Below are 12,322 nucleotides of genomic sequence, written 5' to 3'. Positions count from 1 at the left end.
GGCCTAATTCTGCTCCTATGTCTTAGGGTCTTATGGGTCATTTGAATCATATGTGAAGCAAAACACCTTATGCTCATCCTGATGCCAAAAACAAAAAAAGGTTGGGGTCAAGGCTAACTTCATAATATACTTTGGAGTTTCTGATCTGGTCCCTAACGATACAGATTGGCATAGTTATACGTACCTTTGATCTCCTGCTGTACCCCCACCCACTCGCTGTTTTAGACTGTCCTCTGATGAAGCACCCAAGCCAGAATGTTAATCTTGCAGCTGCTCACACACGTGCCGTACGTTCTTCTGCATTTCCTGTTTTATCTCAGATGACCAGCAGTGGTGGGGGAGCGGAGGTTTGCTTCCTATCTCAGTTTTTGTTCTTTCTTTAACAGAAGCATCGAGACATTGCACAGGGAACATTCCAAAAGGAAAGAGCGAGGTCAAACTGAACAACAGGAAATGTCAATCAGTGACGAATTCATGGAGACAGAGAATAAAATGTGGGAAATGGTGAGAAATGGGGAAAAGATAGCAATTGAAGTTGATTGCATTCCATAATTTAATCCTTTTTTTCTGTGGGGTGCAATGTGAACGTTGAAAAATATGTCAGATGGGAAAAGAGCATCTGGTACGGCTGTGATACCTGGATCTCCAGATCAAGAGACTCCAACCCCCATAGTGACATTGCAAATTGAGAGTATCAAAGGGTATGGGGTGACACGGTGACACAGTGGTTAGCATTGCTGCCTCACAGCTCCAGGGATCTGAGTTCAATTCCAACCTTGGCTGACTGACTGTGTGGAGTCTGCACGTTCTCCCCGTGTCTGCGTGGGTTTCCTCCGGGTGCTCTGGCTCCCTCACATGCTCCAAAGATGTGCAAGTTAGGTTGCTTAGCAGCCATGATGTATAGGTTAATGAGGTAAATATGTGGGGTTACGCAGATGGGCCTGGGTAAGACACTCAGTCGGAATGCCAGTGCGGTTTTAACGGGCTGAATGGCCTCCTTCTGCACTGTAGGGATTCTATGAATGTGTTATTCATGCTGTAAACTTATGCCACCATACCACCCATTTGCAAGAGAGCCAGAATTAGAGGAGTGTTGGAATTGCGGATTCACGGAATACCTGCGATGACGGAGAACATCCAGCCGGTTGAGTCTGCACCAACTCTCCAACAGAGCATCTTACCCAGGCCCCAAACCCTTTTTTCCCACTCATTTACCCCACTTAACCCCCCCCCCTGACCTACACCATCTTGGGATAGTAAGGGACAATTTAGCATGGCCAGTCAAACTAACCTGCACACCTTTGGTCTGTGGGAGGAAACTAGAGCACCTGGAGGAAACCCATGCAGAGAACATGCAAACTCCACACAGACAGTTGCCCAAGGCCGGAATCGAACCCAGGTCCCTGGTGCTGTGAGACCGCAGTGCTACCTTGTAGGATAATAGGGTTGGAGGGGATTATAGAGGTAGGGAAGGGAGAGACTGGAGAGGTAATAGAAAACAAGAATAAAAATTTCAAAGTCAAGACATTGCGGACAAGGAACCTTTGTTGATCCAGAGGGCTGGATGAACCTTCCCCAACTATAATGTCCCTCATGGTCAAAACTCTCAGTGATAATCACCATGTACGCTCATTCCCTAAGAACGGCAATTTGGATCCAGGTCCCAGAAGTGAGAACAGTGCTGGTAGGTTAGTAGTAGTGCAGCACTCTTTTCCACCGTGATTAGCACTGCTGCCTCACAGTGCTAGGAACCAGAGTTCGATTCCCGGCTTGGGTGACTGCCTGTGCAGAGTTTGCACTTTCTCCCCATGTCTGGCTTGGATTTCTCCAGGCGCTCCAGTTTCCTCCCACAGTCCAAAGATGTAGAGGTTTGCTGGATTGACCATGCTAAATTGACCCTATTATCAGGGGAATTAGAAGAGTAAACATGGGGGGTTGTGGAGATAAGCCCTGGTGGGATTATTGTCGGTGCAGATTCGATGGACCGAATGGCCTCCTTCTGCTCGAGGGATTCTCTCCACTCGGAGTGAATGATTCCATGGGAGGAGGGAGAAGGGCAGACAGTAAAGCGACATTGTAATAGGATGTAAGCAACAGAATTCCCTGGATTATTTGTGACTGATCTATTCATTGCCACCAGGTGGAGGAGCTGAGCCACTTGGAGAGCGAACATGAAGCTGATTTCCAAGGGTTTGATAACGGGAGCAGAAAGAAGAATTCTGCGCAGGTGAGTCCGTTTCACCTTTTTAAAAGCGCTGTGGTTTTTTTCTTCTATTTCTTTTCTCATCCCGAAAGGTGCTTGGAATGGGCAAACAAGTCAGAAATCTGGCATTTTCCCAGCTGGTGTGAACGGAGAAAGAATCCATTCTGTCCGGTTGGGTTCTCTCATATCATCACTCTACTTACAATCCACCTGCACAAAGCTTGGCAGGATCGTGCAGGCCTCACTACTGATGTTCATTAATCTGGTAAAGATGGTCTTTATCTCTGTATCTATTTAAAGTTTATTTATTAGTGTCACAGGTAGGCTTAAATTAACACTGCAATGAAGTTACTGTGAAAATCTTCTAGTTGCCACACTCTGGCATCTATTTGGGTACACTGAGGGAGAATTTAATACGGCCAATGCACTTAATCAGCATGTCTTTTGGGCTGTGGGAGGAAACCGGCTTATATTAGCCATTATGATACCCCAACGGATTTGTAACAGCTCTGGTCTTAAGAATCATAGAATCCCTACAGTACAGAAGGAGGCCATCCAGCCCATCGTGCCTGCACCGACAATAATCCCGCCCAGGTCCTATCCCTGTAACCCCAAGTATTTACCCAGATACTAAGTGGCAACTTACTACAGCCAATCCATCTAACCCGCATATCTTTGGACGGTGGGAGGAAACCGGAGCACCCGAAGGAAACCCATGCAGACATGGGGAGAACATGCAAACTCCACACAGTCACCCGAGGCCAGAATTGAACCTGGGTCCCTGGCGCTGTGAGGCAGCAGTGCTAACCACTGTGCCACCATACTGCCCTACAAAAAAGACCATGTGCCTGTTATAATTCAGGTCAGAAACTCCAAAGGGTTTTATGGAATCCATCTGGATCATAAGCTTTGCAATTTGAATTTGGCTAGGGTGAGCACGAGGCATTTCACTTTGGGGATGATTCAAACGACCCACTAGGGAGCTTTTATCAAACAAAGTTTATTTAAGAATCCAGTTAACTTGAAGAAAGTTAACATTACAAACAAGAAAAAATCGAACAATGATATTGTATAAGCGTTAACAGTTCCAACAAAACGAGTCTTATAAACAAAACCTTTGCCACAGGTTTAACACAGCAAATAGTAATGCTGACGTGATACTGGAATTTAGTACTTCAGTTTGATGTTGCAGTTCTCTTGAGGCACACACAGACAAACTTGGAGTCAGAACAGCTTTCCAAAACACCAGAGAGACACTCTGGCAAGCCAACCACCAACAACCGATGTTTCACTCCAAGAAGGCAAGAAACCTTGCTCCCAGCTAACCAGCAGAATTTCTAATTCCAGGGAGAGAGAGAGATAAACCTGCTTTCAGCCTAATGTCCACCCTCTTCTAAACTAAAACTGAAAATGAATTAGATTTTCTTTCCCTTGGGAGGCACCACCTGACTGGCTTGTCAATCAATCTTGCCCCTCACAATGCAAGGTCAGAAACAATCCCAGAGTAAAAAGCAACAAAACCCCATTAAGCTGTTGAAGTAGCAATTAAAGGTCATCTCGCAGACAGCCCGGCAACAAGAGAAAAAAACGGAAAAGGTCAGCTTACCCCTGCAGAGAACATGATTTAAAAAAAAGTCTTAAAGGTGCACTAACATTACTGTGCCTAATAAGTCATGTAGTAATTGATCTTCTGCTCTGCATTGTAAATTGCCATGGTTATTGATTTATTCTGCTAGATTTGTTAATTATTTAATTTTTAGTGCAGCAGAATGTCATTACTATTGTTTTAGGATCAAAATTCGGAGGCAGAACCATTTCTTGAGGACAGCTGCCACTTGTACCATCATGGAAACGGACCATATAATGAGGTCAATGTGCCCGGATGCTGGTTTTTCAAACTTCCTCACAAGGTTTGTTATTTTTTTTCCCTCCCTGTTCTGATTGTTTTCTGGGCGTTTAGGCTTTGAACTAGAGTCGCTGTTTAAAAATAAAGTGTCGCCCATTCAAGACAGAGATTTGTCTTCAGAGGATATTGAGTTTTTGGAGCCCTACTTCCACTCCTTTGTGAGGAAGGGAGTTTGTGAACGTTTTCAAGGCAGGACTGGGCAGATTCTTGATAAACAAGGGGGTGGAAGGTTACTGGGGGGAAGTGGGAGATTAGAGTCATGAGCAGATTGAATGGCAGCGGAGTAGGCTCAGCTGGCTGAGTGGCCTGCGCCTGCCTCTACTTCGAATGTTGAGAAAGAGGTGGCTTTTAAGGAGGAGAAGCAAAGACAGAGGAAGAGCGGTTTGGAAAGGGAATTCCAGAGCGGAAAGATTAGGTGAGGAGAGGGAGGGCAGATGCACAAATCGAAGCAACAGAGAATTCGGGGGAGGAGTTATAACAGTTTGTAGTTGGCGGCGATGGCATGAAATTATTAAAACACAAGGAAATGGTTTTGTTGATCGACTGGTGGAGTCCAAAGTGGCGATGGTGGATGGGATGACCAAGATGGGAAGGAGATTGGCAATAAAAATAGAAAATGCTGCAAAAGTTCAGCAGGCCTGATAGCAGCTGTGGAGACAGGAACAAGAATTAGTGTTTTGAGTCCGTGTGGCTCTTTTTCAAGGGATTGTCAAAGCCCTCAGTAGTTCACTGGTTGGGAAAGCTGGACAAAAGTAACAGAGGGTACAATTTGCGGGACCTAGATCTACACAAATGTGCCGCGTGTTGTTGAGACAACATTCAGGACATAATCAAATTAATTATATACACGGTGACATTTGAGTGAGGTAAAGGCGAGGCCAATATTTATTGCCCTTACATTAATGCCTTTAAAAAGATGGTGGCGTGCCACCTGTTGGAGTATAGCTGAGTGGTTTGCAAGGTCACTTCAGAAGACAGATAAGAGTCAACAACATTGCTGACTGCAATCACATACAGGCCAGAACTCGTAAAGACAGCAGGTTTGAGTTGAGTTTTTATGACAATTTGATAGTTTCATGGTCACCATTCACTTTTTAATTCTAGATTTATTTCATTGAATTTAGACTCCCAGCTGCCTTGGTGGGATTTGAAATCCAGTTTCCAGATCATTAGCCAGCCTCTGAATCACTAGTTTGGAACATAACCGTTATACTTTGGTACCTCCATTGTAATAGTGGGATTTGAAAATGATGCCCGCCATTTCTGGCAAAATTATAGACTCACAGAATGCCTACAGTGCAGAAAGAGGCCAATTGGCCTATCAAGCTTGCACCAACAACAATCCCACCCAGGCCCAATCCCGTAATTCCAAGTATTTATTCTGCTTGTCCCCTTGACATTAAAGGGCAATTAAGCATGGCCAATCAACTAAACCTGCACATCTTTTGAGTATGGGAAGAAACTGAGGCATCAAGAGGAAACACACGCAGATATGGGGAGAACGTGCAAACTCCACACAGATGGTCATAGAAATATAGAAACTCTGCAATGCAGAAGGAGACCATTCAGCCCATCGATTCTGCGGCGACAACTATCCCACCCAGACCCTATCCCTGTAATCCCACAAATTTACCCCATTAATCCCTCCAACCTATGCATCCTGGGGCACCAAGGGGCAATTTAACACAGCCAATGTACCTAACCCGCACATCTCTGGATTGTGGGAAAAAACCCACGCAGACACAAGAAGAACGTGCAAACTCCACACTGTCGGAATTGAACCGGGGTCCCTGGCACAGTGAGGCAGCAGCACTAACCACTGTGCCACCATGTTTTTCCATGATCTCCAGGCGTCAAACTTGTGACCGTGAGCTTTACTTACCCACTTCTCAGTGTTAGGATAGAAATAGATGACGTAATGGAGGAACTAAAATGTTAACGTGTTCTCTCGCTTTTATCTGCTTCAGGACGGGAACCAGAACAATGTCGGGAGCCCCTTTGCGAAGGATTTCCTCTCAAAGATGGAGGATGGCACATTGCAGGCAAGCACCGATGCAACAAGTGCAACCAGAGCGCTGGAAATCAACAAGATGGTCTCTTTCTGGAGGAACGCCCAGAAAAGAATCAGGTGATGGGTGATCCTTTCTCTCATTTTAACCCACATTGGCTGCAGGATGGGGTTATGCCAGCAGTGCTGGCTGTATGATGGCAGGGAAGGCAACATTGGTTTTGAAAGTCTGGAGAAAGCTTAATTCCAAATAAGATCTGATTTCCTGGTTTGAGTTGTACGTGCGGAGTATAACAAGTGCTGTCGGGGCTTGGAACCTAACACTGCATTCTCTATCAGCGTCACGCACGCCAGGTCAGATTCAGCAAAACTTGGCTGCATGATAAAGATCTCTGTATTGTGACCTCCACCAAATCCTTTCCGATTATTTTATTACAGGCTGCCAACATGAGTAATGAAGTCCTGAATTTTCTGCTGTGAGGGAGATACCCAAAATCATCGAATCCCTACTCTCCAGAAGGAGGCCATTTGGCTCGTCGCATCTGTACCAACCACAATCCCACCCAGGCCCTATCCCTGTAACCCCACACATTTAACCCGACAGTGATAGCCTTTTTCCTCGGATGGAGAAAGCTAGCACGAGGGGGCATAGCTTTAAATTAAGGGGTGGTAGATATAGGACGGATGTCAGAGGTAGGTTCTTTACCCAGAGGGTGGTGAGGGTATGGAATGCCCTGCCTGCTGCAGTTGTAGATGCGCCAAGTTTGGGGGCGTTTAAGAGGTCCGTGGGTAGGTTTATGGATGGAAAGGGAATGGTTTAGGTTAGAGGGTCATTGCTTTTTTCTTAATTGGTTGGCGCAACATCGTGGGCCAAAGGGCCTGTTCTGCGCTGTAACATTCTATGTTCTAAATTCCCCCTGACACTCAGGTCAATTTAGCATGGCCAATCAACCTAAACTACGTTTCTTTGGAGTGTGGGAGGAAACCGGAGCACCCGGAGGAAACCCATGCGGACATGGGGAGGAAGTGCAAACTCCACACAGTCATGACTCAAGGCTGGAATTGAATCCGGCCCCTGGCGCTATGAGGCAGCAGCGCTAACCAAAAATATTGGCACTCCTCTAAATTCTGGCCTCTTGAGCATCCCAGTTTTAATCACTGCACCATTGGTGGTCATGCCTTCAGCTGCCCGAGCCCTGAGCTCTGGCATTCCCTCCCTACAGCTGTTCACCTCATTTTCCTTCTTTATGACACACCTTAAAACCACCTCTTTAACAGGGCTTTGGTCATCTGACACCTCTCCGTATATGGTTTAGGGTCATATTTCCCATAGAAAAGTACATAGAAAATAGAAACGAGAGAAAACCATTTAGCCCTTCGAATCTGCTTACAGTACATGAACAGTTGAGGGAGATGCATCCACGATGAATTAAACTAATTACTTTTCAGGAATTAACATAGAAACTAGGAGGAGGCCAATTGGCCCTTCATGCCTGTTCAACCATTCATTTTGATCATGGCTGATCACCAAAATCAATATTCTTATCCTGCTTTCCCCTCATATCCCTTTAATCTCAAGAGCTATGTCTAATTTTCTCTTGAAATCACAACATTTTGGCCTCAAGTACTTTCTGTGGTAGAGAATTCCACAGATTCACTGTTCTGGATGAAGGAATTCTCATCACCTCTGTCCTATAAAGTTTTATCCTCAAACTTTGAACCCTAGTTCTGGTCCGCTGCCGTGCCCCACCCACCCCCAGCATCGCGAAAGTTCTGTCTGAATCTACCCTATCTAACTCTGTTAGAATTTTATAAATTTCTATGAGATTCCCTCTCACTCTTCTAAACTCCAATGAATGTAATCCTAATCAATTTAATCTCTCCTCAAATGACAGACCTGCCATCCCAGGAATCAGCCTAGTAAACCTTCACTGCACTCCCTCTATAGCAAGGACATCCTTCCTCAGATTAAGACACCAAAACAGCACACAACACTGCAGGTGTGGCCTGACCAATGCCCTGTACAAAAATCAGTAAAGCATCCCTATTCTTGTACTATGAAGGCCAAAATAGCATTTGCCTTTACTGCCTGCTGGACCAGCGTGCTTACTTTCAGTGACTGATGCACAAGAGCACCAAGGTTTCACTGAGTATCCAACCTTCTCAATTTCCACCCCAACCCCCCCCCCCCCCCCCCCCCCCCCCCGCCGCCTCCATTCGGATAATCTGTTGTTTTATTATTGCTACCTCACATTTATCCACGTTATACTGCAGCTGCCACGCATATGCCCACACGCTGAAGCATCTCTGCATCCTGAATGTTGTTTTATAATGCTCCTGTAAAGCACCCTGGAACAGATATTATGTTAATTATGCTACGTGAGTATCAGTTGTTACTGAATTCACGTGTGCGACAGACTGAGCGTTCAAGAGTAACTTGTCTGTCTCACCTGAGAAAAGTTCCTACATTGTGAACAAGCATGCCTCCTGCTGGCAAGGTAGTCATACTGTGGGTGTGCCGGCGTTGGACTGGCGTAAACACAGTAAAAAGTCTGACAACACCAGGTTTTAATCCAACCGATTTATTTGATAGTAAACGCACAAGAACTCTCCATTCACCTGACGAAGGGACTAACCCCGAAAGCTTGTGCGTTTAGTATCAAATGAATCGGTTGGATTAAAACCTGGTGTTGTCAGACTTTTTACAAGGTAGTCATACAGCAGCTTTGCCACAAATGTATGACAAAGCAACCACATCACTGTACAGGGAATATTTCATTTCTGTGCAATTGCTAGTTGACAAAACGTCAAGGACAAAGTGATTGTCCGCCCTCGTGCAGAATGTGACATACTTTCAGCGTCTGTATGAGCCTGCTTATCATGCAATCTCCGTTCTGTATTCTTAATGAAACACTAATTATACCATGTGTTGAGCTTCTGGGGCCTGGGTTGTGAGCAATACAAACGTTACTGTTGTTAGTCCCAATAAACATGTTAACAGCAGGAGGCCTTTAAGCTATGTAATAATGCCAACTTGTCATCTCCTCCAGTTCTCAGATGGTTTTGATGCTGAAGAAAAGCGAGTTGCCTCGAACAGTCACAAGGTGTGTAAGTTAAATTATCATCAGACTTTGGGCTTTTTATTTTGTTGATCTTTCCCAATGTTCACCCTCCGATGACACTGCCTCCTTGCCGGGATCTGACTCCAAGCGGCTGCCACTCAAGTGCTTGTTCTTGGTTTGTGGACCTAGAGATTGAGTCTCATAAGAACGTAAGAACATTAGAAATAGGAGCAGGAGTAGGCCATCTAGCCCTTCGAGCCTGCCCCGCCATTCAATAAGATCATGGCTGATCTGTCGTGGCTCAGTTCCACATTCCCGCCCTCTCCCCATAACCCTTAATCCCCTCTCTTATCAAAAACCCATCAACCCGCGTCTTAAAAATATTTAGCGAGGCAGCCTCCACCACTTCAACGGGCAGAGAATTCCAGAGATTCACCACCCTTTAAGTGAAGAAGTTCCTCCTCAACTCCGTTCTAAACCACCCCCCCTTTATCTTGAGGCTGTGCCCCCTAGTCCTACTATCCTTTCTGAGCAGGAAGAGTCTCTCCACCTCTATCCTATCCATCCCATTCATCATCTTATACGTCTCAATGAGATCTCCCCTCATTCTTCTAAACTCTAACGAGTACAAGCCTAGTTTATTCAGCCTCTCCTCATAGCTCAACCCCCTCAACTCCGGCATCAGCCTAGTAAACCTCCTCTGCACTCCCTCCAAGGCCAAAATATCCTTGCGTAAGTACGGCGCCCAAAACTGCACACAGTACTCCAGCTGCGGCCTCACCAATGCCCTATACAGCCGCAGCAAGACCTCCCTACTTTTATATTCAATCCCCCTCGCTATGAAGGCCAGCATCCCATTCGCCTTCCTGACCACCTGCTGCACCTGCAGGCTGGGTTTTTGCGACTCATGCACAAGGACCCCGAGGTCCCTCTGCACCGTCGCCTGCTGCAGTTTTTCGCCACGTAAGTAATAGTCCTTCCTACCATTATTCCTACCAAAGTGGATCACCTCGCACTTGCCAACATTAAATTCCATTTGCCATTTCCTGGCCCATTCGCCCAGCCTATCTAGATCCTTCTGTAGACTCTCCACACCCTCCGCACAATTTGCCTTTCCTCCAATCTTGGTGTCATCAGCAAACTTCGACACCCTACACTCGGTTCCCTCCTCCAGATCATCTATATAAATGGTAAATAGCTGAGGCCCCAGCACCGACCCCTGAGGCACTCCACTAGTCACAATCCGCCAATCCGAATAGCACCCATTGACCCCCACTCTCTGCCTCCTATTTGACAACCAATCCTCTATCCACGCTAACACCCTACCCCCAACTCCATGTCCCCTGACCTTCTGCAATAACCTCCTGTAAGGTACCTTGTCAAACGCCTTCTGAAAATCCAGAAAGACCACATCCACCGGCTCTCCTCTATCCACCGCCCTAGACACATCCTCATAGAACTCCAGTAAATTTGTCAGACACGACTTCCCTTTAACGAAACCGTGCTGCGTCTGCTCTATCAAGCAATTCCTCTCAAGATGCCTCGCTATTTCCTCCTTGATGACGGATTCTAACATTTTACCTGCAACAGACGTTAAACTAACCGGCCTATAATTCCCTGCCTTTTGCCTGGCACCCTTCTTAAACAATGGCGTAACATTAGCCGCTTTCCAATCTTCCGGCACTTCCCCGGAATCCAGCGACGTCTGGAAAATAACCACCAAGGCATCCACTATCACCTCCGCCATTTCTTTCGGAACCCTCGGATGCATTCCATCCGGTCCTGGGGACTTGTCCACAATCAGTCCCTCCAGTCTGTCGAACACCTCCTCTCTAGTAACAGTAATGTCATTAAGACCCTCCAGTCCTACCACCTTTCCATCTCTAACACCCGGCAAATTATTCACGTCCTCCTCCGTGAAGACAGAACCAAAAAAGTTATTCAGGACCTGAGCCATATCCCCATCCCCTACCACTAGGTCCCCTTTCTCATCCCCTAAGGGACCAACGTTCACCCTAGCCAGCCTCTTCCTTTTTATATATTTATAAAAACTCTTGCTATCCTTTTTTATATTAAGCGCTAGCCCAGCTTCATAGTTTCTCCTACCCTTCTTTATCAATTTCTTTGTCAATCTTTGTTGACATTTAAACCTCTCCCAATCCTCTTCTCGCCCACTACTCTTAGCTACTCTAAACGCCTCCGCTTTTAGTTTAACACTTTCCTTCACCTCCTTCGTTATCCACGGCTTATTACCTCTCCTCCTACGATCCTTTTTGACCATCGGAATAAATTTCTGCTGAGCACCAAGAAAGATCTCCTTAAAGATCCTCCACTGCTCCTCAGCAGACCTACCTTCCAACGCACTCCCCCAGTCCACATTCGCCAATTCTTCTCTCATCCTACCATACTCCCCTCTGTTCAAACAAAGGATGCGCATCCGGGAACCCACTTTCTCCTCCTCCATCTGCACCAGAATCTCCACCATACAATGATCACTCTCCCCAAGAGGTTCCTTCACCGCAAGGTCCCTAATTCTACCCGCTTCATTACATAACACCAGATCCAAGATAGCTCGCTCCCTCGTCGGCTCCAACACACACTGTTCCAGGAAACTATCCCGGCAGCATTCCAAGAACAACTCCTCGAGTCCACCGCGTCCAACATGGGTCGACCAATCTATATGTAGATTGAAATCCCCCATAACTACGGCCGTCCCATTCCTGCACGCCGCACTTATTTGCGCGTTAACAGCCCGCCCCACCTCCAGATCATTATTCGGGGGCCTACAGACGACACCCACCAGCATCTTCCTCCCTTTGCTGTTCCTAATCTCTACCCACAACGATTCCACTTCCTGCTCCTTGGCTCCAATATCATCCCTTGCTACCACCGTGATGCTATCCTTAATCAGCAGAGCTACGCGCCCCCCTTTTCCCTCCTGCCTATCCTTCCTAAACACTTGATACCCCTGTACATTCAGCTCCCAGTCCCTGTCACCTTGCAGCCACGTCTCTGTAATGGCCACCGGCTGTTTAGCAGAGAAGCCATCACAGTTGAACTTGGATTTGTCTCCATTGTTCCCAGGTTTTCATCATTGTTTACGTTTATTTATTAGTGTCACAAGTAGAATTATATTAATATTC

General features: G+C 46.2%; 1 protein-coding gene across 3 annotated transcripts in view; it reads left to right on the top strand.

Annotated features, from left to right (window-relative positions):
* Window positions 1-12,322, top strand: part of polg (polymerase (DNA directed), gamma) — a 55,440-nt gene that overhangs the window by 19,914 nt on the left and 23,204 nt on the right. For all 3 annotated transcript variants that reach the window (XM_080214273.1, XM_080214274.1, XM_080214275.1), the window contains 5 exons: window positions 387-504; window positions 2,141-2,227; window positions 3,994-4,113; window positions 6,077-6,237; window positions 9,168-9,221. In XM_080214273.1, coding sequence (XP_080070399.1) covers window positions 387-504; window positions 2,141-2,227; window positions 3,994-4,113; window positions 6,077-6,237; window positions 9,168-9,221 — 540 coding nt within the window. The remainder of the gene's footprint in view (window positions 1-386; window positions 505-2,140; window positions 2,228-3,993; window positions 4,114-6,076; window positions 6,238-9,167; window positions 9,222-12,322) is intronic.

This window comes from Carcharhinus amblyrhynchos, chromosome 28 (genome assembly GCF_965287045.1).
Source record: "Carcharhinus amblyrhynchos chromosome 28, sCarAmb.v2.hapA, whole genome shotgun sequence".
NCBI lineage: Eukaryota > Metazoa > Chordata > Chondrichthyes > Carcharhiniformes > Carcharhinidae > Carcharhinus > Carcharhinus amblyrhynchos.
This window is presented reverse-complemented; position numbering and strand designations above follow the sequence as displayed.